This window comes from Alternaria novae-zelandiae, assembly GCF_023758075.1.
Source record: "Alternaria novae-zelandiae strain BMP 2774 chromosome Unknown scaffold_7, whole genome shotgun sequence".
NCBI lineage: Eukaryota > Fungi > Ascomycota > Dothideomycetes > Pleosporales > Pleosporaceae > Alternaria > Alternaria novae-zelandiae.
The window spans coordinates 370,905-393,483 of record NW_026056967.1 but is presented as its reverse complement, the minus strand read 5'-3'; the positions used below and the strand labels follow the sequence as shown (position 1 = coordinate 393,483).

Here is a 22,579-nt window from a genome sequence, read left to right as displayed (position 1 = left end):
AGTGCTGCTTTTCCTCCACCTCCTCTTCTCCACCGCTCCCCCAAGCTTCGTCTCCCACGACAGCTTCCCCTCCACGCCGCCCACCATGGCCACGCTCAACACCTCCAGCAACGGCCCCAACATCACCCGCAGCTACCAGAATGTCGTCAATGCCCCGGCGCCCTCTGGTCCCCAGGCCAGCTCGCCCACATACGGCCAATGGGCCGTCTTCACAGTCGCTGCCCCGCTTGTCAGCGCATTCCAGCAGGACGGCGGAAAAGAGAGCGTGCTGAAAGTGCAGAGCACCGGAGGTACGTGGAACAGCGCGGCACACTTCCAATGGCCATCATTCCGCACTCGAGAGCTTGGGCTATGGCAAGGTGGCTGCCCAAGCTCGGGTGTCGGCACATCACGAAGCGCAGCACAGCAGGCAAGAGTGACACCACCGAGAATATGTGCTAACATCCTGCAGAGGGCGAGCTGCTCGACCTGATAGACGAGTTCTCAGACGGCCGCATCCAGTTTGCATTCGTCAAAGTCAAGGACCCCAACACATCGCTGCCCAAGAACGTCCTGATAGCCTGGGTAAGCTCTCCGCTGCAGCTCCCAGAGACACAATGCTAATTCACACGCAGTGCGGCGCAGGTGTTCCAGAGCGGACCAAGGGCTACTTTGGCAGCCATCTCACGGTTGTCTCCAAGCTGCTACATGTGCGTACTCCCACGGCCCCTCTACGCACAAGCTAATTTCCATAGGGATACCATGTCCAAGTTACCGCCCGTTCCGAGGACGACCTCAGCCCAGAGAAGATTGTCCAGAAAGTTGCAGATGCATCAGGCGCCAAGTACGGCGGTGGTGCCGATGTCCCTGCCCCGCGCGGCCCTCCTCCCGTTGCCGCGAAGAAGCCCGTCTTTACACCTACCTCGATAGGCGGCGGAGGCGCTGGCTTCAACCCTCTCGGCCGCTCGCGTGCACCTGCGCCAAAGGGCGATGAAGATGCGGATGGCTGGGGTGCCGATGCTCCGCAGGTCTCCAGATCCCAGCTGGAGAAGGTCGGAACTGCTTACACTCCCACCAAGGTCAACATGGCCGAACTCACCGCGAGAAAAGACGAATCCACCGGTTCCCAGCCCTCGGGCTCGCAGAACGACCGCCCTGAAGTCGTCAGGGGCGCATACCAGCCAGTTGGCAAAGTCGACATTGCAGCCATCCGAGCCCAGGCACGCGATGCCAAAGACGACCGGCCTACTGTTGTCAAAGGCGCGTACGAGCCCGTCGGAAAGGTCGATATCGCGGCTATCCGCGCAAAGGCCCAAGCCGGTCCACCATCCTCTGGCATGTCCCCAGCCCCAACGGGAGCGTCGAACAACGAAGAAGAGGAAGAGAAGCCGAAGTCTCTCGCAGAGAGATCAGCAGCTTTCAGCGCGCAGCCCGAGCGCCTTACCAGCTTGCCGAAGCCCAAGGTTGCCAACAAGTTTGCTGGTGCGAGCACATTCACCGGCACCAAGGCTCCTACTCCAGGAGGATTTGGTGCAAAGCCCGCTCCTCCGGCACCAATCGTCGGCGCCGCGAGCAAGACGTTTGCTGACCAAGGAGGAAAGACACCTGCTCAGATCTGGGCGGAGAAGAAGGCGGCCCGTGGAGAAGCCGTTCCTTCTTCTACTGCCGATGCTGGAAGCCGCCCAACTCCCCTCCAAAGCCAACAGAGTGGAGGTGGTGGCTGGCAAAGTGGCTACTCCGGCAAATCATGGGCTCCAGTGCAGACTACCCGAACAGGTCAGTCTGCGACTAGCAACCTCAGCGAACAACGCACGGGTGGGGCACCTCAACAAGAAGAGCCAGCCTCTCCTGCAGCTGGTGGCGTAAGCTCGCTCAAGGACCGCTTCACAGGTGCCGCCCCTATGGGAGCGCCAACTTCACGCCCTGTACCAGAGCCGCAAGCTTCCAGCCCACCGCCTCTCGATACCTCGAGCAAGCCCAATGCTGGCCCGAGGGGCGTTCCGATGCCAGGCCTGCCTACCCGACCCAAAGAGCCAGAATCAGACGAAGAGGATGTGCCTGCCACTCAACACCAGCGTATGCCATCTCCACCACCTCAACCGCCTCGCAGCCCGTCTCCCGAGCCTTCCGGCTCTCCTGTTCGTATTGCCATGCCCGTTGCTCGTGGGCGCGAACCAGAGGAGATGTCTCCTGCCGAGGAACACGCACCGCCTATGCCCGCGCGATCACTTGATCAAGCAGCCAGGCAAAATCGTGACATGTCTCCAGAGCCACAAGTCGAGGCTAAGGACCCTGCTCGTGGAGCTGGCGCTGCCGTTGCTGCTGCCACTTTTGGTGCTGCCGCAGTAGGCGGTGCTGCCGTCGGCGCAGCGGTCGCTTCTCATGACGATGACGATGCCGGTGGCTCCGGCAAGCGCGCAGTCATCCAATATGATTACGAGAAGGCGGAGGACAACGAAGTCGAGCTCCGTGAAGGCGAGTATGTCACAGACATTGACATGGTAGACGACGACTGGTGGATGGGCACAAACTCTCAGGGCGAGCGTGGTCTCTTCCCGGCCAACTATGTTGAGCTGGTCGAGGGCGACGATGCCACCGCTGCACCAGCACTGCCCGCACACCCCTCGGCGCCGCAAGAGCCCGAACCTGCTGCGGCACCGTCACAGTCTGCTGGTCCTACAGCCACCGCTCTGTACGATTACGAAGCAGCTGAGGACAACGAACTGAGCTTCCCCGAAGGAGCCACAGTAACTGAACTTGTAAGGCTACCTGCACCACTGCTGAAACCTATGCTAATACTCTTGTAGCAATTCCCCGACGAAGACTGGTGGCTCGGTAGCTACAATGGCCAATCGGGTCTCTTCCCCGCCAACTATGTTGAGTTGAACGAGTAGGCTTGCTTGTTGCCATGAATTTAACCTGAGCGATTTGGAGTCAGCTCGCGTCGGCGATTTTGTTGTTGCATTGTCACGCACTCGACTGGCTCAGTAGTCGCAGGACGAAATCCTGGTACAAAAGTTGCGGCATACGACCCTACCACTCCAGTCGCATTTCCAAACGATTTACATTGATAGGACCTACACCGATAAAGATTCACTGGGTCAACCAGCATCTTCTTGTACATATCAAAATTTCAAAAGCGATTACCATGGCTCCAGTATTGGTCATACGCTAAACGAGATCATCAAGAGTGAGCACTCGTTGGTTCTGCGACCCAGCATCCAGTGTCGTCCTGCGTGGGTAAATGCTACCAGTCATTGCATATGCTTAAACCTCTGAGTATCTTATTCTACGATGTTCTCAACGGCTGTTTTGGTGTTCACTACACGTGGACAAATTGGCTATTACTAAAATCCACTTTCTATTTGGGTCTCCACTATTGATGCCATGGTTTGCCTATAACCGTCACGGGATTACGACGGGAGTGCTCAAGCTACGTCCCACGGACTGAGGTGAGTGCGCACCCACGATATATGTCCGCAGCAGCCTTATGATCATCTGAACCATGGATACCGAAGTACGCACATCTAGGCGAGGAAATTCCCACTCAAGTATAAAACTATGTAGTACGCTGCACCACTGCTGATTTACTTCACAACTTTTCTCTCAAAGATACTTGATTTCCAAGACGAACACAAATTACCACAACCACTTACAGCATAACAGAGAGTGTATCTTACACTTCCATCTGGCGATCACAATGGTCTCTTTGGCCTGGTCCATGGCAGCCGGAATAGTTCTCCTCGCTGCTCTTATCGGCCTGGTCCACTACGACGAGAAACTCAACGAAGCGATCTGTCGAGCAAAAATTCAAGAGGAAGTACTCAAGGCCACTCAAGCCGAGCTGTCTGAAGTCAAAGACGAGCTCCACGCCTCCCAAACCAAGCCTACTAGTACTGACCTCTGCCTCGTCGATACCAAATCCATTCTCGCCAACACCAAAATTGCGCTCAAACAGAGCGAAAAGGAAGTCGTCGCCCACCTCGAATTCCGCGATGGACTCGGTAGGGAGCTGTCCCAAGCGCGCCGCGAACGCGACCGTGCAGAAGGCGTAATGGTGTACCTCACCCACGCGCTCGAGGAGTCTAAATGCAAGAATGCCTCCAAGGAAGATGAGTGCTATGAACTACAGAGCCAGATTCAGTTCAAAGCCAAAGAGCTCCAGTCCATGACACTTTCTCTGCAAAACACCATGAAGGAGTTGGAGCGTGCAAACAAGTTCAGCCAGGAGGCGCAAGATAAGATTGACGAACAACACGCGACGATCATGTTCAATGAAGAAAGCGCCAAACGTGTATCTACACATCTCCAGGCCATGACACATTCTCTGCGCAACACCAAGAAGGAGTGGGAGCGTGCAAACAAGTTTAGCCAGGAGGCGCAAGATAAGATTGACGAACAACACGCAACGATCATGTCAAACGAAGAAAGCGCCAAACTTGTATCTACACAGATCGAGAAGCTGACCAGGGACTGCAATGCCTTGAAATCCCAAATTCGAAGCTTGCATCTAGGATGTATATCGAGGTGTGACGAATCCTGGCGCGTGAAGAAAGCTTTCGAAGAAGAGAACAGACAGTTACGCATCGCGAACGAATCTTGGGCCAAGAACAACGCCGGCACTATTCGTGCCATGCAATCTCGCGTCGACGAATTAGAGGGCGAGCTTGCAGAATGCAGGGCGGAAAATGGGTGCCTTGCCGTAGATCTCGAGATTATGGTTGAGCGCGTCGCACACTACATGGAGGAGATCGAGACCTTAGACCGAGAGGCTGAAGAGCGGGAATGGAACTTCATCCCGGGCGAGATGATTGAGGCGGCTAGTGAAACGAGTGAGAGCATCACAGACGAAGAGGAGGAGGACTACGAGGGGTATGAACCAGAAGGATACCGCCTGTGGACTCTCGACGGAGACAGCGAAGACGACGCCACAGTATACGAACTCGACGAAGATAGCGAGGAAGAAATGCCAGAGTGGTTCATCCACGCGCCCACGGACCCTAGCGGCATGCCTTACAAGCAGATGTGGGAGATGACCAACGTTGAGACCGAGGGACTCAAAGAGTGGGATGAGGACAGCAGGGCTGTGGCCAACGGTCAGGAGAAGAACGATGTCCCCGAGTACCTAGAGGGCTTGGAAGAACAGCACACGGATGACGACACTCTATCTCAGAGCGACGATGAGAGTCTGGACCCATGGGACGCGGATGACGAAGACTGGAGTGGGAGTGCTATCAAGAATAACACCCCATGGAACTCGTATATGAAGGATACTCTGGATGAAGAAGATGAGGATTGGGGTATTGTGCACACATGGGATTGCGAGCCCAGTACGGTGGATTGTGAGTGGTGATGGTCCCCGAGCTCTTCATGCGGCAAACCATATGTGGTTTCTGAAACCTCCAGTTAGGAGTCTGCTTTCAGCATTCATAAAGTGGGGTTGGGCATTGTTTGTTGAATGTGCTGGTTCTACAACGCGGGTACGACGCGGCTGGAATGAGGTTTGGTATTAAACGCTGGCATCGGCCCTGTTCAGTCGCTACTCTCAAATATAACTGTCTGCCCCTAATCTTGTTTTGGTGAGAACAGCTTGTGTACACGTCGCCATCATTCCAGTGCTCGTGCAAACATGGTCTATATAACCTAGCTACCACCACTACGTGATATCACCACAGCAATTCGCAAGTATGCACTTCATGTACACTCTCTTTACAGTATCACTGGCGCTCAGCACAAGCGCACACCCTTTTATCACGGCCAGGAGCCTACCTCCGGAATCTGCATGGATGACCATATTGCTGCCTCCCAGCGCGACTACACCAGTCGTACCGCCGGCTGCTCCTTCCTCGAAACCGGTGGGTCAGCCGCTCCCTCCTCCTGCGCCAACAAGCCATATATCTCCAACCTTACCTTCATTTGTGCTTGCCTCCACATTCACACCATCAAGTAACATTGCGACACCGGGAGTCCCAGTGGCGACCACGCATACTGTCCCGGCTACACCTTCCAGCTCAGTCGTATCTGTTGTCCCCACGCCTTCCTCATCCCCCGCCTCCCCAGCAAACCCTTCGCCTTCAATGCTCCACGCTCAGATCTGCTCAACGGACGATAAGTGCGAAGACGTCGCATTACTTCCCCATGAATGCCGGCTACTCACCACAACTCTGTAAGTCACAACTACCCGCGGACAGCGACTCCCAGCTGCTTTAGGAAACTCCTAATATATACAGTGGTGCAACCGTACGTAAGGTGACTGTTCAGTGGCCAGCAGTATGCCTCTTTACCATGTAAGTTTCGTTTGCCTAGTAGACAAGACATATATTGATAGGCTCAGAATGTCGCAGTGCACTACGTATAAGTTTCTGGAGGATCCTGCATTATCCGTTGCGAGGGAAGTGGCGGGCGGTAGTGTTCCGGGCGGAAGCGTTGTAGTAGACGACATCCAGAAGGGTATGACGGGGAAGGTGCTGTATATGATCTGTAAGCTCTGAGTTCAAGTAGCGAGCTAGTGAAGGAGCGGTGACTTCGTCGGGTTTTGAGAACTAAAGTAATCAATAATCATCATATCTCACTCAATGAGTATTATTGCAATTGCTAGTGGGGCAAGCGTGCGTTTGCTCGTTTAAGCGGTCTCACCTTCACCTTCACGCAAGTGCGCTAGCGAACTTTTCTATCAATCACCGAGATCAGGCCTGCGCAGTTCTAATCTCCTCCCTCTTTACTTTCTGAACAAGCAGCGCCATACTCATCGCGTCGCTCCTCCGCGGCACGAAGCAAGTATGGCTTCCATCGACTCGAACCTTGCGACGCAGACAAAACCAGAGAAACCCAGGAAGGCGCCACTTGTCAGGTATGCTTCTTTACAGCCCTGATCCGTGGGAGAAACTTGAACTGACAGTACGCAGTATAGCTGCAAAAGAAGGATTCGTCGTTCTCGAAATCGGCCCACAGAAACAACACTATCACGTGCACAAAGCTTTGCTCACACACCACTCGGAGTACTTCCGCAACGCCTTCAACGGCTCATGGAAAGAGTCAGACGACAAGCTGGTGACCTTGAGCGATGTCGATACTGTGGCTGTAGACATCTTCGTTCACTGGTTATATAACCAACAAATGCCCAACGAACACCAGTGCGATTCTCTACATGAACAAAACATGACGTCAGACGAATACGTCGATGACGACACTCTCATCACCGGATTTACCAAGGCACTCGTCTTTGGCGATAGGTTTCTGGCCCCTATCTTCAGACAAGCCGCCCACGATTGCATCGTCGACACTTTAATTAATGTAGAAGATCCGCCAGCTTCTCGCCCACCTCCTTTCTTCACGGCTACGCAGTACGCTATGGACAACTTGCCATCGAATCATAGCATACTGGATCTGTTCATCAATGTTCACTGCCGTCACTGGGATGTGAGCGACTATGGCAGAGTGGATGAGAAGTCTGGGATTGCTGATTTGCTCAAACAAAACCTATCGCCTGTTATGCTGATCCGCATAGTTGCGCGCTATTCTTCAATGGCCATAAACCTGGAATGCGGATGGTGGAACGAGGAATTGGAGCGCTGCGATTATCACGATCACGTGGACGACAAAGAGCGGGAGGGTTGTGAAAGAAAGTGACGCAGGGCTAGTCCAACTAGTCAAGAGATCCGGTGCTGATGTCTCAGGTTCAGCTCAACTGAAGCATGAGAACCAGAGAAATTTCAAGCATCATGTCAGAGGAGAAGGAATGGAGAGTGCAAATCAAAACTGAGGCCTTCATGCATGTATGTGAAGGACGGAATGCCGGGATTCGAAGGTGGCCTCTAGCTTTCAGACCTCAGGTATTACAGCTCGCAATCTCAGAAACTATCGCACTGAATACCCTAAATTTGGTTAGTTCCATCCTATTATAGGTCATAACCCTACAGCATCTCCTTGTACATATCCACCCAAAACCTCTGCCCCGCCTCGCTGGGCCCACCAGTTCGCATCTGTTCACAGTCTTTGTGCCCGCAGATGATACGAAGAGATCCAATTCCACCATTTCCGCATTTCTGGACCTTAAGGAGGTACCGATCGACAGCCTCATCAGGCGTCTGATCGAGCGGGCAATTAGGCGTACGCTTCGCGACCTCCCATACTTGTTCGAGCGAGTACTTTCTTTTACGGAACCGTTGAGAATTGCGGTACTCTTCAAGGTCTTTCACACCGAAGCGGCTCAACTGGTGTCGCTGCATATGGAAGAGACCGATGATATCGGATCCAGAAATCCAGATAGGTTTTCCTCCAGCAGTTTTGAAGCGCTCGGGTGAAGGAACTGAGACGACCAGCTTCTTTAACAACGAAGGCGCATTCTTTCCCGTGGCGTAGGGAGGAACTTCGTCCGATGGAGGAATAGTGGCGCGATACCCAGCTTGATTGTTCCATTGAAGTAAACCCCTTCGCACAATGTGGTCGTCATCAACGCCCTTACAGGCTTTCTCGGCGGTCAGCATCCATCTTAAGTAACTGACGCAATTGTCGTCGCTTTTATCGTTATCTAGCTGCTGTAAAGTGCGTCCGGCGTACCTCCCAGTTTTCAATACGTAGCGCCAATAAGGATCGGCTTTGATCAACTGGCCTATCTCGGAGTCTTCATCATCGATGTATTCCTGTGATGGGTCGTACGTCGCTGAATAGCGGGTAGACTGCCCTGGCTGCCTGTAAGTTGTCTTTACTGTCCTCTGGGGCGGCATAGCTGACTGTTACTGCTTGACGACAAACGGGAAGGAGTGGTATGATGCGAGGAGTGACCGTACTTATGTGAAGGAAAGCCAAAGAAGGAACAAAGGGTCAGATTTCGAATCTATGCCGATCGGTTGTCTTCGTAAATATCTTACAAAGAACATGCCGGTCATACTGAAACACATGGCTCATCGAGAGACTGACAGATCTGAGACATGTCTTTGATGCAGATGAGATAGGTGTGCGGTAGTAAGTGCTACCCACGCAAAGACAAATGCTCACCAAACGCCCTGGTATCTAAGTTAGTATACATGTTAGAACTGATGAGATTTTAAGTGGAAGAGGCATGCGTGTATCAAGGCAGTATGTTATCATACTCAATGCTGAGTAAGTAACATGATCGCACATCCGCAGGCAGATAATTTCATCGTTCATCCTTCCGGCTTCGCAATTCCATCGCAACCAAAAAAGGAAAGGAAATTTTCTCTGTAACCAAAAAGTGACATTAAAGATCGACGAAAGAGAACCACGCTGAGCGAGAGCAGATTTATATAACACGTATTCGCTGGATGGGTTCCTGGTCCATCCATGTCTGGTCCCGCTCAAAAGCAGCGACTCCTACTCGCTCGTAGACGTCACTACCAGTTTCTGCGGCAGCAACGAGTAGGCCATAATGAGTTAACAGACTGCCGTTTGATATAACCTGCATACCAAGGACCACACATTTAAGGAGGTTGTACGAGAACCAATCAGCGTCTGGATTACGATCGAAGAATACTCGATCATTTTCCTGTTTGTCAAAGTCTCTAGCGTCGCCACGAAGAGCCCCAGGAGTGCCATAATCGTCGAAGGGCGAACCAAGGTCTGGCTGCCAGTCAACTGCACCGAATGGAATATTCATGAAGCATATAGAGCCTGTTACTGCCATCCAGGACCATGAGAGCACACGACTGTTTGGTGGATAATCAATCTTCGTCATCTCTTTGGTGAGATCTGCACGTCGCCAAAGCAGACTACGGCGTAGATAGCTGCGCTCGCGAGGATCATCCAGTATTCCATGCCGTGCTCTACCGAATAATTCCGCGAACCGTGATTCAATGCCAGCCATACCCAACGACCTATCCGTATGGTGTGTGAAGTCGAGCTCTGAATACTTTTGGTATATCTCTTCGAAGAAGGCGATGCGCATCCCCTTATATAGCTTCAGCATAGCATCAGGGAACTGGGGGTCGGAGAGAAAGGATGTTTTGTGGCTGATAGAACAATGAGCTTAATGTCGTAGCAACGAGAACGCATGGTGATACTTACTTATACTGCGTCGATAAGGTCTCGCATCGGACTCCCTTTCCACATTCCCAGTAGACTTGAACTTCCGTGAAATGGATGATGCGTCGAGACAGCGCTCTTTCTTGAAAAACCCAGCCTCTTTGACTCAATGCTGACTGCTCCACATGGCGCTCAAAATCATCGATAGGATCGCATAAATAGATCATGTCAAGGCTACCCAACTGATTGGCATACGAAATCGGATAGTAGCGTCTCATTTTGCGATCCGTTTTCAGGAACCCGTCATCGCTTCCAGTCGCACACGTTGCCGAAAGTGTGACATACGCACACCTAAAGACATCCTCCATCTTCCCAATCTGAGCCTGCAAGTCCTCCGGATCATCTTGGACTATGCAAAGTGCATCTACCCATAGATATCGGATCCCAAGGCCCCTTGTAATTTTGACTGCATCCTGAAAAGTCCGTGGTAGCATCCGTAGATCAAGGTGAGTTTTCCATTGTTCCAGCTTTTCATGACTCAAGGAATGGAAGCCTCCATGCAATGATGGATCACCCCACCGATGGGTTAGAGCCACATATTTGGTATCTTTCCTTTTCTCATCGCAGTCCAAACGAAGTGTGACGGAATCTCCGCGACCGCGACAGTCATAAGCTTCTCCTGGAGATACATTGACGAGTCTTCGAGGCATGACTACCTTGGTGGGTCCGCAGTCGTGATACATATCACACCACTTCAACCATCTTCTCAACAGCTTGGTCTGAGTAGAACCCCCGGGACTTGGTAGGATTGGGAAGCCTCGCTGGTACGTGTCCGAGAAATGATTAAGACCTATGTGCGCAGTAAGCATCCTGCCCCGAGAAGGGATGTACTACTTACCAAGACTCGGCCCTACAACCCAGGAAAGCATCGGGGGTTCTCCTCTCGAAGTAGTCAAGCAAGACCCTTCTTGCAACATTATCTTGCTTGTATTGTCTCCGACCGAACTGCTCATCCTGTCGTACGCGATAGCACAGAGGGTACAATTTGTTCTGAACGCGTGCGCTTGTTCATAAGATACTGAGAAATAAGCTCTCGAGAAGACTCCCACTTCCGTGCTAGAGCATGCATGACATAAAGAAGTCACGACTTCATACACTGGAGCAAGCATGGAGATCTCATCGTCATCCAGGATGCCAAACATGGTCCTTGCAAAAAGGTTGTCAAAATGTGTTATCCACGCATCCAATGCAATAGGTACCGCATAGGGATTCTTGGTGTCGGCTACCCCACCATTCTTCTGTCGATGGTGATATAAACGCATTAGATCACGCGATTTCTGCTGACGAGTTGACATCAGAAATTTGCTCATCGATTGTCGAGGGGGCCATTCACCTCTTGATGAGAGCTGGAGGTCGAAGGCACCTGAAGTTTGCTCGATATCCGCTTTGATGGACCCCGACCATTTGGGCCGTTCATATTGACTCCTGGGTTATACATGTAGTTTCGGACGCCATTCGGAATCGAGCTGATGTTTTCAAGCTCCGTGCAAGCATCTTTGCATTTCGCCCGCCCTGATAAGGACTTTATCGACCCGGCATCCGGAGCAGGTGTAATCAATATGGATAAGTCGCTGTTCTCCTTTGACTGTTGAGTTGTGTCGGTTGTGTCATAATCTACCGGATCTGGTACTAGCAGTCTGTTCCTCACGAAAATGAGAAGTTTACGCAGAGCAATGCTGTAGCAATGCTCTTCGTCTGCCAGACATGTGTCGGTCATGTGTTTCATCCAGGAAATCACTCCTGGATGAGTGGGATGATCGTCGCTTTCACGCGACCAGAACGAGTCACAATCCTCGGGACACGCTTGCTCGTAAAAGGCTCCGAGCTCATCGATACCGTAGACCAACCATATTATCCACTCCAAGGTAATGCAACCCATGCTCCACATGTCGTAAGACCTCGAGATTTTGGGCTTGTCTTCAGGTGGCTTGTATCTGGGGGTCCCACCCAGAGTTGACGAAGGTTTGTTACGGGCGTGTGTTGGATTCGAATGTATCTTGGCTAATCCTAGGTCCGCAATCTGGAAAATGGATCGCCGACTGCCTGGTGCTCCCAGAGACCTCAGAAGGTTCTCTGGTTTCAGATCTCCGTGTCGACCGTTCAATGGGGTGCTGTATAGCTCATCCAGGTCGTGCCATTTTCTAAGTGCCGAGAAGAGGCCTTTGATCTGCTCGATTGTCCAGCTTATGAGATCTGCGTCCCGAGACCAATTCTCCTTGTTGTTCCAGTACGATCGTAGATTACCTCCGTCTGCCCACTGAAAGAGCAAGTGACTTGTGGTGCCTTGTCTGAAACCGCCGACAAATGGTACGATATGTGGATGTTGCAACTTCCGCGCAAGGTCCAGGGCAGCAAGTTCTCGCTGATCGGCTCCTACTGCTGTATCGCGGAGTTCCTTGATTGCAATGACGAGATTTCCCTATAACAGTTAGCAAGCTTCCACAGATCGAAGACGATATACTGACTGAGCTAATCTTGTGGTGCGCATGATGTATAGTACCCTTGTGTACGAAGCTGAAACTGCCCTCATCAATTTTCGAATCACAAGTGATAAAGGGTAAACGACAGTCTCGATGTAAGACTTCCATCATGCTATTACTCTCGAAGATCGGTGACAAGAATGTCCATTGCTTCTCACAGAATTCGTTTCTTTCTTGCGTCCACCAGCTCTTGAACCACCTCCAGGCGTGTCGATCCCTGGACAACCCGTTTAGAGAAGTAAGCCCCGATTCCTCGTTAGCGATAGGAAGGTAATCGTCGTTGAATTTCGATTTCTCAAGATTGACAGCCTTGTGAACTTTGCCCTGAATAACCAATGTGGCGAATGTCTTCCGCGCGTGCTTTGCGATGTACTTGACAAGCGATGGGTCGAAAGCTTCGAGAGTGTTGTCCAATTCTTCTTTGACGGTATCTTCGGTGATAAGCGTTTCGAAGTCATCCTCGGGCAGGAAGTCTTGTTTCGAGAATTCGCTGCGTACTAGCTTAATGAAAATGGCATCGTAGAGCCCTCGCTGCTGATTTGGAGCCATATCATCTTCCGAGGGAGGGGATGGTGGTTCGTTATCGTAGGGATCCGGCTGTTGTCGCAGAGGCAAAGATTGCTGTTTTTCAGGCATAGCTGACCTTGGCACCTTATCATTGGTCGGTGGTTGCGTTGGAGTCAAGTGACGTAGTGTTACACAGCCCTAGGGCAATGCGGAAGGCAGTGCAGAGGTGTACGACGAAGTGATGCAGAAAGGCCCAAAAGTTGTAGCACCGGTCAGTCGTTGGAGTGAATGACTGGCTTGCTTTCATGACACAGGGCCATCAACGACATTTAAATAGGTAGCACTATGCAGCCTCAAAGTCGGACAGCAGAAAGTCGGAACCAATGTCAACTGGGCATAGACTCTAACGGTGGTGCGATCATGCTTTCAGCCTTCGCCAAGTATGTTGACGTCTATATCACCTACTGGTGGCTTGCAGAGCATAGCTATGGCGGCTTTGCAATGGCATTCACCGGTTGGAAGCGTACTGGCTGGCTCCACTTGTTCGGGACACTCAGCCCTGTATGTAAGCAAGATTGTGGTATCCAGACGGCATATAATCCCTGGCTTGTATCACGATGGACTTGTGACCTTCAAACCGATGCGCCCAGATTATCTGACGCGAGCGCATGCAAAGCCTCCTTGGTTTTCGAGAGCTGACCGGTACAGGGGTGGCAGACGTCTTGCAGCACCCTGTGTCGTTCAGTCACCCCTGCTTTCCGACCATTGGAGAGGGCTTTGTGTCGCTGATAGGAGCCAGAGGGCGTTTGGTCTGACGCTCGTGATTGCCGTATGCAGCTGGCCAACGATCGTCAATGCCGGCGTCCAGTAGGACGTGCATCCTGTTCGCACGGTAGGAACATGTCATAGGGCAATGCAATGCATCCTTGCCGTCACGGTGCGAGAAAAGACAAGCTCGGTAGTTCGGTCGTGATTTGTCGGTGTTGAGCCTCAATTCAGCTTGATCAGAGCCCGACCGTCATCGTCGCAATCTCGACCGCTTATGGGATGTCGCTCATCAGGGCATGAGGCTCTGTATTTTGTTGTAATACGTGAACGGAAGGACCTGGCGGAGGTATAGTTGTTGCGGTGAACGTGCGAAGACGAGGTCGCATCGCATGTTTTCCCCGTGGTATAGACTTCATTGTCGTCGACCGGCCGGGCTTGTCGATACGCAGATTTGAACAAGCAGAGTGAATACATAGTCGGGATCAGATTATCTCCGTATTGATCCGCCTCGGACGCGCAGGCCTCTGTTCGCAGTACTGGTATTGGTTGCGCAGCCGGTTGATACAGGCGGTTTCAGTCATCACACCCTCGTCCGGATAATCAGAGATGCAGTCGACGGGTGCTGAGCCTTGACCGGAAACCTAAGTGGCGCGATACTGCAATGCATGGACGGCACAGAGACGAGTTGCCGGAAACTGTGGTTGCGGGTTGTTGGTGGTAGCTGAAGACGCGCGCGGGGTGCGTGCAACCAGCTCGGCCCGGGAGCTGTCGCCCCACAAATTTCGCGATCGGGGCGCCGTAGGGCTACTCGTTCGACGCACGGCACGAGGAACGATGGGATGATACGATGAGAGCGCTCGCTCTGGAGAAACCAGATTACGTGCATTCGTTACGAGATTGTTGGTATCAATGCTATGTGTACGCTACTGACAGTACGCCTCCGCCGTTTGCAGCGAGATTTTGAAAAGAAAAAACAGCCATCGAATATGCATGTGCCCTCGGCATTCCATGCATACAGTAAGCGCATCGATGCGTGTCTACTGCTTATCATTTTGCGAGTAGATGAAGTTGGCAGCAACAGGCACGAGGCCATTGTGCTCAGCCCACTCTCGCACACCACCACCCTCCTTTCCAGTACCCCAATGCTGGCGATCCTCTGGCTTACTCACATGAAGCGGCTCGGTTGTTCCGTTCTTTGGCGCAAAGACGAGGAATACATAGCGATGCTTGCCTGTCTTTGGTGGTGGGCCAGGAGGCTTGTATTCCATCACGTCTTCCGGACCACCGTCTGTCGACTCGGTCTCTTCTGTAAGACCAAACTCTGGTAGGGGTAGGATCGAGAACGTGTTCGGCGCGGTGGTGACGTTTGAAGCTATCCAATGACACATCTCACTCCATGCTGGATTTTCGCGAGATGGCGCGTCGGGGTCGGTGAGTGTGACGACGTAGCTCATGTCGGAGGTGCTGTGCATTCCGTCCGGACTTGTGTCATCGTGCAGAACAATGGTGGGCTGTTCTCCAAGATAGTCTGGCTCGATGGTGTTGCCGAGTTTGGCTTTGGCATCTGACCAAAGAACGGACACTGTGAGACTAGGCAGGAAGTCATGAATGACGGTGGGAATTATCTCAGCGTGCTGAAGTCTGTGAAATTTTAGTACGATGCTTGTAGTTTTGATGAAATTCCTTACTTTGTTCGAACAGCCTGGACGTTCTTAGGGCCGTTGAGTATCAATGGTCTTTGCTCAGTTGGTAGCGCAACGGCGCAAAGCGGCAGCAGGCACGTCAGCCCAATCGAGAGTTGGGAAAACATCGTGCTGGCGAAATAGCGGCTTGTCGATTTGGGGATGGTCTTTCAGTGTCAAAATAGCTTCAAGCCTCGTCGTTGTCCGGGATGCGTGCACCAGAGCGTTGAGATGACCTCAGGAACGTTATCGCGTGAGGTAGGCCCTTATGGGGAGGAGTCTCCACCCAACCTCGTCGTGCGTCATTCGTACCTCAACTTATGCAGATCCACAAACGTTTGGGGAAGCTACAACATGATTGGGCAACGTCGATCTTGCAACCCTTGGATAGCGCGAGTCATACAGATGTCATATTTTGATTGTATTTCTGCTAGGCTGGTGTAGCTCTACGGGTATTCGGATAGCACGCTCAAGAACAGAAAAAAGACAAGAAACCGCCAACGTAGAAGACATGTGTCGCTGAATCAGCAACCCTCAAAATGTTCACAAATCTGTGCCTCGCAGAATGCACTGCTGTCCATCACAAAACCCATGTTCTGCGAGACTTGATACTCGGCAAGCTCCTGGGCTCCTCGGCCTGTCATGGTGCCTGTGCAGTCGCGAAGCAGAACACAGTCCCATCCGTAAGAGTAGGCATCTGACACGGTGCCAAAAACACATTGGTCTGTGTTGACACCAGCGAAAAGTAGTGTTTGCTTGCCAGATGCGCGGAGATACTCGTGAAGAGGCTCCTTCTCAGACCAAAGTCCCGACATGCGCGTCTTGTCGAAGAATAAATCGCCAGGCTGAGCGACTGCCTTGAATGGATCGTAAAGTTCGGCGTTCCAGGTCCGCTTGAACAGGCACCTTCCCTGACCATCGGGCAGCTGTGCGCCAAGTCCGACGTGCCATCCCAAAGTCTTGCTGAAGCCTCGCTGGATAGCAGGTGCCATCTTTTTCAAGTCATGGTCGCTGATTCCCCAGTTCAGCCAGGCAATCTGGATCCCCTCTTTACGGCATCTCTCGATGACTTTCAGAGTCGGCTCGATAGCGGCGATGCCTGCGGCGTGATCCCGATAGAGTGGGTGAACAAAGTAGTTTTGCATGTCGACAACAATCAAAACCGAGTTGCCAGGGTCGATCATGAAGCCGGTGTGGTTGCGATCTTCCTCATCGCACTCGAAGACCATCTTCTGCTGTGAACCGCGAGACAGATCGAACTTCTTGGTTGCGGGTAGGTAAAGCCATTGTTCATCCCCTCCAAACGGGATAGGTGCAGTGCAAGTGATAGTCCCCACTGTAACGTCGTTCTGCTGTTCTTCGGTGGTAGTAAGAGTGAGAGACTCCGGGGCCATGGAGGCGTCGGAGATGATGCGAGCGAGGTAGGCGAAAGCTGAAAGCGGCAGAAACCCAGGATTGATTTAGGGCTGAAAGTTGGTGTGGAGGTGTGAGGATGATTAGGAAGGGGGAGAACAAACGAGAAGAAGGCACGCTACCTTTGTAGTCGGTGTGCGAACGCTCCTGCTGCGTTCCAAGGTTTGTTTGCGGTGAATATGATAACAGTGCTTATCACAATGATAGGCTTCCCTCGGGAGGAAGCTTGGTCGTAAGACAATGAATCAGTCATAGCAGTGTAGACCCTATCAGCTTATGCGGAGACGGACTTCCGCAGGGACTTGGAGGCTACGTGAGCCTTTCCCAATTAGCAGTAGAGTACGTCGAAGCGACCTGACGATCACAGTGCATACCCCAAGATGCGGAGATAGGAGCTGGAGATCTTCTTTGATAATTTGGTGTTGTCGCGTCTGGCCGCGTCTCGCAGCGAGATAAGGCTGGAGGGCTTGATAGATAGCCGTCGCCTAGTACAAGGGAAATCCCGGGGTCCGACAATACCCGAGCGCGAGCCAGCGTACGCCAGCGTGTCCATGGTACTTTCTCAGCGACCAGAGAGGTAATGCGATACTACGTGGCCGGACTAGGGGAGTGTAATCCACATATCCTCGAGAAATCCTAGGCGACTCGTGCGCCAGCTGTGTTGCGAAGCCAGCCAGTCTTATGTTGTCCATATCCAATGCTGACCACGGGTCGTGCATCACAGGCACTGCTGATGCTGCTCATGTGGTAGAAAAGTCTTGTCCTGTTACCCATTTGCTCGTGTGCACACTCTACATACGGTTTGCTGCAGCCTGTACACCATGTCCGGCCTTGGAGCCGAGCCGCATGCTGCCTCGCGTGTGGTGGCGTTCGCAGGGCTCGCGACCAGCAAAAGAGGAGGTTTCAGCAGCCGTGTGCTTGCTTTAACACCACGGGTGCGCGTGGCCACATGGCTGAGGGTGTTGCCTCCTTTATGCGAAAGGAATGAACAATATGACCTAAGATTAAGGAGACATGTGAATGTTGAATGTGGGGTGGCTGCCAGGTGGATTGCCATGCTGGCCGTCACGTGCACCATCATCAAACCTTGGAACTTTCAAGCGAAGTGACGACGGAGCTGCAGCAAAGGCACTCCATCACGAGCCTCTGACCCGACGAAGCCGCCATCAGCCACGATCACTTCGCCGATCCCGCATCTGCACCGTGCAACACTATCTCCACGCCGCAGGACGACATCGGGCTCACACACGATCCCGCCGTGTTGTTTGGCTGTTCTACCAACAACCGGACCCTTAAGGAGCAGAGAAACCACACATAACCACCAGCGCAATGGCGTCGCTGGGCGAGGAGCTCCTCAACATTGTCAACAGGCTGCAGGATCTGGTCTTCAACACAATTGGAAATGATTCCCTAGATTTACCCCAGATTGTATGTGCGCCCCAGCCCGAGAAGAGAATGCGGTGAGCGCAGAGCAGATTCTACGCAGCTCTGCACAATCTACCAGGAATCCTACTAACTGCCTCAGGTCGTCGTGGGATCACAATCATCCGGAAAGTCGTCGGTACTCGAGAACATCGTCGGCAAGGACTTCCTTCCCCGTGGCAGCGGCATCGTCACACGCCGGCCGCTCATCCTCCAGCTCATCAACCTCCCGAGCGAACGCGACGAAGACGACGATGACGAGGTCCACGTACCACACACACCCGCAAGTGTAGCCGGGCAGCAAGAATGGGGAGAGTTTCTCCACATCCCGGGCCAGCGCTTCTACGACTTTGCCGACGTCAAACGCGAGATCGAGAACGAGACGTCGAGGATAGCAGGAAACAACAAGGGCATCAACAGGCAGCCCATCAACCTGAAGATCTACTCCCCGCACGTCCTCAGCTTGACGCTCGTTGACTTGCCCGGTCTGACCAAGGTTAGTCAGGCAACTTTTTTCTGCCAGGACCCGGAGCTAACTCCCTCAGGTGCCCATTGGCGACCAGCCCTCCGATATCGAGAAGCAGACGCGAAACCTCATCACCGAGTACATTGCGAAGCCCAACAGTGTCATCCTCGCCGTCTCCCCCGCCAACGTCGATCTCGTCAACTCGGAAGCTTTGAAGCTGGCTCGCCATGTCGACCCCATGGGCAAGAGGACCATCGGTGTCCTTACAAAGCTGGATCTTATGGATCACGGTACAAACGCCATGGATATTCTCTCTGGCCGCGTATACCCCCTCAAGCTCGGCTTCATTGGTATTGTCAACCGGTCACAACAAGACATCCAGGGCAACAAGTCGCTCTCTGATGCCCTGCAAGCCGAGCGGGACTTCTTCCGACACCACCCTGCCTACCGGAATATGGCCAACCGATGCGGTACCCAGCTGCTCGCGAAGAGCCTCAACCAGACCCTCATGGCCCACATTCGCGACCGGTTACCAGACATCAAGGCACGCCTCAACACGCTCATGGGCCAGACACAACAAGAGCTCGCAAGCTATGGCGACGTGGCTTTCACTGGAAAGGAGCACCGCGGCTCGCTCATCCTGCAGCTCATGACCCGCTTTGCCTCATCCTTCATCTCATCCATCGACGGTACTTCCACCGAGATTTCTACCAAGGAGTTGTGCGGTGGTGCCCGCATCTACTACATCTTCAACTCCGTCTTCGGTAACTCGCTCGAGCAGGTGGACCCAACTCAGAACCTCTCTGTGTTGGACATCCGGACGGCTATCCGTAACTCGACTGGTCCAAGGCCTAGTCTGTTCGTACCCGAGCTGGCTTTTGACCTTCTCGTAAAGCCTCAGATCAAGCTTTTGGAGATACCCAGTCAGCGTTGCGTGGAGCTTGTATACGAGGAACTCATTAAGATCTGCCACACTTGCGGCTCTACTGAATTGACGAGGTACCCCAGGCTACAAGGAAAGCTCATTGAGGTCGTCTCTGACCTTCTGCGAGAGCAACTTGGCCCTTGCTCAGGTTACGTCGCTTCTCTCATCGATATCCAAAGGGCATACATCAACACAAACCACCCCAACTTCCTTGGAGCTGCTGCCGCCATGTCATCTGTTATCAACGACAAGGAGCAGCGAGAAAAGAAGATTGCCATGGAGGCCGAGAAGAAGAGGCGGGAACAGAGGAGGATGAAGGAACTCCAGAACGGTGCTAATGGCGAAGAAGCCGAAGAGGGCGAAGGCGGCGAGGGTGGAACTCTCAAAGCTCTCCCTCTTCGGAAACACCAGTCACAAACCAGCCGCAGCATGTCGCCTGCCGTCGGGCGGATGATGAACGGCTCGCAGAGCACCACGGCCGCGCTCAACAATCGCAACCGATCACCTCCTGGTACTGCACGCGACAGCTTCCTGAACTACTTCTTCAGCAAAGATAGCAACAACGCATACGCCAACCCACAACAAGCAGCACAAGCAGCGCTTGACAACAGGCCTGGCAGCCGCCACGTCAGCCAAAACAGCGAGCCCAGCTTTGCGCAGAGCATCCGGAGAGGCGACAACAAGCAGCCTGCTCATGTATTGGCCATGATGCCACCAGACACCGATGACTATGACGCGCCATTGAGCGCTGCCATGAGTGCCCCTCCCCGAAGTCCAAGTATGGGAGGAGACAACTTCGAAGGCGGCTTTGTAAGTTTCTCCAACACATGTTGCCCTGACTGTATGCTAATGTCCAACAGCCATCAAACCCCGAGCAAGCACCTGCGCTTACGGAACGCGAGGCCCTTGAGACGGAGCTCATCCGCCGCCTCATCTCATCGTACTTCAACATCGTCCGGGAAACCGTCGCCGACCAGGTACCCAAGGCGATTATGCATCTTCTCGTCAACCACTCCAAGGACGTGGTACAAAATAGGCTCGTGTCAACGCTGTACAAGGAGGATCTCTTCCAGGAGCTCCTGTACGAGGACGACACAATCAAGGCCGAGCGCGAGAAGTGCGAGAAGCTGCTCAAGACATACAAGGAGGCAGCCAAGATTGTGGGCGAGGTATTGTAAGAGATAGGTGTTTGGATAATGAAACGAATCGTCACGGGTTCCTTGTAGGTTTTGAAAATGTGCGATTATACGACCTTGGCCCTTCTTCCGACTGGCGACGTAGGATGGTCGTGGCAAACGGTCGGGCTGGGGCCAAGGTTGACAAAGCGTTATGGAGGCTGGCCGCCGTCTGTTAATATTGTCCTTGGCCGCTTCTCTGCGCTTTTCATTTCTACTCTTCTGTTGCCCTGCTGTTTTCCAAGGGTTGCAGGGCGTTTTCCGCGGCTCCGCTTTTCATCCTTTCTGCGCGTTTTGATGTCCTGTGTAGCATAGTACCTGCCCATGGCGGGTCGGGGGTGGAGATGATACATGTATAGAATATATCATTGGCAACAATTATGGTTTTGAGACGTATGCAATGTCTGGAATGTGCGAATCGGTGATAATCATAAATTCTGTAGCTCAAGGTGTATTCGACGTTGGTATAAACTGGTTCTCCATATATTCTGTGCCTGTCCTACGTCTACACGTGGATTGTAATGACCCCGCTGGTGGCATGATTCCTTAATTAGTCCCAGTCCTCGCACGAGGAGTCGAACCTGCTCCATTCTGGCCTAGTTTCGAGGGCACTACATGACATATGGATACGGACGAGGCTTGAAGAGATCGAACTGAAGCATGTATATTGAAAACGTGACCAACTCGACGTCTATGTTGTACAAAAGGTACATAGTACAAGAGATTGGTATCTCGTAGATGTCGTACCACTATTGACTGCTCTCCCCCACCCAGCCGTCTCTCGGCTCGATGGGGTCCGGCCGCATTATGCCCATGCTAACGTAGGAAACGGAATCACTCTGGGTGTGCGCTTATTTGTCGGTTATGCCGAGGAGTGTGTTGAGGTCGGCGTTGGGGTCTTTCGGGTCTGCGATGGCTGTTTGGTTGTCAGTATATATTCTGCCGTATCATACACATGGCCAAGTTGGGAATTTTGACATGTGTCGTCGGTCTGACGTACCGCCTGATGACTTTGGCTGTTCCGAGGGGTGGTCCCGTGCCCATTGTTGCTTTGCTTGCCTGATCAATGACTCCTTGTGCTCCCAGTCCTTCTGTGCGGCCTTTGCCCTATCGGCAGCGGATAATGAGAGCTGGTGGTAGGCACCGTAGAAGACGCCAAATCCGAGGGCGGACCATCGGAGGACCTGTAAACACCACCATTAGCCTGGTTGTTCCATCTCTAGAGCTAGCGGAAGGCCCAAACGGTCGTGCTAGAGACCTTGGCAAGCGCTTCGAGGGGCAGAGCGTACGTTGACACCGACGGAAGTGGACATGGTGAGGGTCGTGCGAGGACTTGCGATAGGCGTTACCGAGCTCGTATATGTCCAATGGCAGGTATTCCGGACGGGCGATGAAAAGTCACCGCTGCAGGGGATCCGGAGAGTCGGGACGAGGGCGTCGGGGCGGATGCGAGATGTTGGGCGTTGAGCTGTGAAAGTTGAGGTTGGCTGGCGCAAGATTTGGTCGGGATCGCTGGCTGCGAGCTAGTGCGTCCCTGAACCACCACCGCTTGGCGCGACAGCATCACCCGACGCGCCTGCCTTTGTGTACATTGCACTTGCCTTTGTCTGTGGATAGCTGAAGGCGGGGAGGAAACAGCTCCTGGACACACGACGCAGCTTAGATCTTCTACCACAGCGCCGACACATACCCGACCAAGCATCCCACCTCGCCCGTCTCCG

General features: G+C 52.9%; 9 protein-coding genes across 9 annotated transcripts; 4 read left to right on the top strand and 5 right to left on the bottom strand.

Annotated features, from left to right (window-relative positions):
• Positions 1 to 85: 85 nt before the first annotated feature.
• J4E88_004138 (uncharacterized protein) lies at positions 86 to 2,873 on the top strand (the record flags this gene model as incomplete). The annotated part of the gene is made up of 5 exons (XM_049397785.1): positions 86 to 290; positions 452 to 564; positions 615 to 689; positions 735 to 2,738; positions 2,787 to 2,873. 5 exons carry the CDS (start codon positions 86 to 88, stop codon positions 2,871 to 2,873), a joined length of 2,484 nt encoding a protein of 827 aa, XP_049256230.1.
• Positions 2,874 to 3,679: 806 nt separating this feature from the next.
• On the top strand, positions 3,680 to 5,332 carry J4E88_004137 (uncharacterized protein; the record flags this gene model as incomplete). Its single annotated transcript, XM_049397784.1, has 1 exon — positions 3,680 to 5,332. The coding sequence occupies one exon, from the start codon at positions 3,680 to 3,682 to the stop codon at positions 5,330 to 5,332; it is 1,653 nt and encodes a 550-aa protein (XP_049256229.1).
• Positions 5,333 to 6,758: 1,426 nt separating this feature from the next.
• On the top strand, positions 6,759 to 7,608 carry J4E88_004136 (uncharacterized protein; the record flags this gene model as incomplete). Its single annotated transcript, XM_049397783.1, has 2 exons — positions 6,759 to 6,829; positions 6,885 to 7,608. 2 exons carry the CDS (start codon positions 6,759 to 6,761, stop codon positions 7,606 to 7,608), a joined length of 795 nt encoding a protein of 264 aa, XP_049256228.1.
• Positions 7,609 to 7,892: 284 nt separating this feature from the next.
• J4E88_004135 (uncharacterized protein) lies at positions 7,893 to 8,858 on the bottom strand (the record flags this gene model as incomplete). Its single annotated transcript, XM_049397782.1, has 2 exons — positions 7,893 to 8,621; positions 8,850 to 8,858. The coding sequence occupies 2 exons, from the start codon at positions 8,856 to 8,858 to the stop codon at positions 7,893 to 7,895; spliced, it is 738 nt and encodes a 245-aa protein (XP_049256227.1).
• Positions 8,859 to 11,326: 2,468 nt separating this feature from the next.
• Positions 11,327 to 13,136, bottom strand: J4E88_004134 (uncharacterized protein; the record flags this gene model as incomplete). The annotated part of the gene is made up of 2 exons (XM_049397781.1): positions 11,327 to 12,439; positions 12,486 to 13,136. 2 exons carry the CDS (start codon positions 13,134 to 13,136, stop codon positions 11,327 to 11,329), a joined length of 1,764 nt encoding a protein of 587 aa, XP_049256226.1.
• Positions 13,137 to 14,812: 1,676 nt separating this feature from the next.
• On the bottom strand, positions 14,813 to 15,585 carry J4E88_004133 (uncharacterized protein; the record flags this gene model as incomplete). Its single annotated transcript, XM_049397780.1, has 2 exons — positions 14,813 to 15,416; positions 15,464 to 15,585. The coding sequence occupies 2 exons, from the start codon at positions 15,583 to 15,585 to the stop codon at positions 14,813 to 14,815; spliced, it is 726 nt and encodes a 241-aa protein (XP_049256225.1).
• Positions 15,586 to 15,981: 396 nt separating this feature from the next.
• On the bottom strand, positions 15,982 to 16,851 carry J4E88_004132 (uncharacterized protein; the record flags this gene model as incomplete). Its single annotated transcript, XM_049397779.1, has 1 exon — positions 15,982 to 16,851. The coding sequence occupies one exon, from the start codon at positions 16,849 to 16,851 to the stop codon at positions 15,982 to 15,984; it is 870 nt and encodes a 289-aa protein (XP_049256224.1).
• A 1,348-nt stretch (positions 16,852 to 18,199) lies between these two features.
• On the top strand, positions 18,200 to 20,861 carry J4E88_004131 (uncharacterized protein; the record flags this gene model as incomplete). Its single annotated transcript, XM_049397778.1, has 4 exons — positions 18,200 to 18,298; positions 18,396 to 18,788; positions 18,838 to 20,493; positions 20,544 to 20,861. The coding sequence occupies 4 exons, from the start codon at positions 18,200 to 18,202 to the stop codon at positions 20,859 to 20,861; spliced, it is 2,466 nt and encodes an 821-aa protein (XP_049256223.1).
• Positions 20,862 to 21,709: 848 nt separating this feature from the next.
• On the bottom strand, positions 21,710 to 22,171 carry J4E88_004130 (uncharacterized protein; the record flags this gene model as incomplete). Its single annotated transcript, XM_049397777.1, has 3 exons — positions 21,710 to 21,774; positions 21,859 to 22,042; positions 22,148 to 22,171. The coding sequence occupies 3 exons, from the start codon at positions 22,169 to 22,171 to the stop codon at positions 21,710 to 21,712; spliced, it is 273 nt and encodes a 90-aa protein (XP_049256222.1).
• Between the last annotated feature and the right edge of the window lie 408 nt (positions 22,172 to 22,579).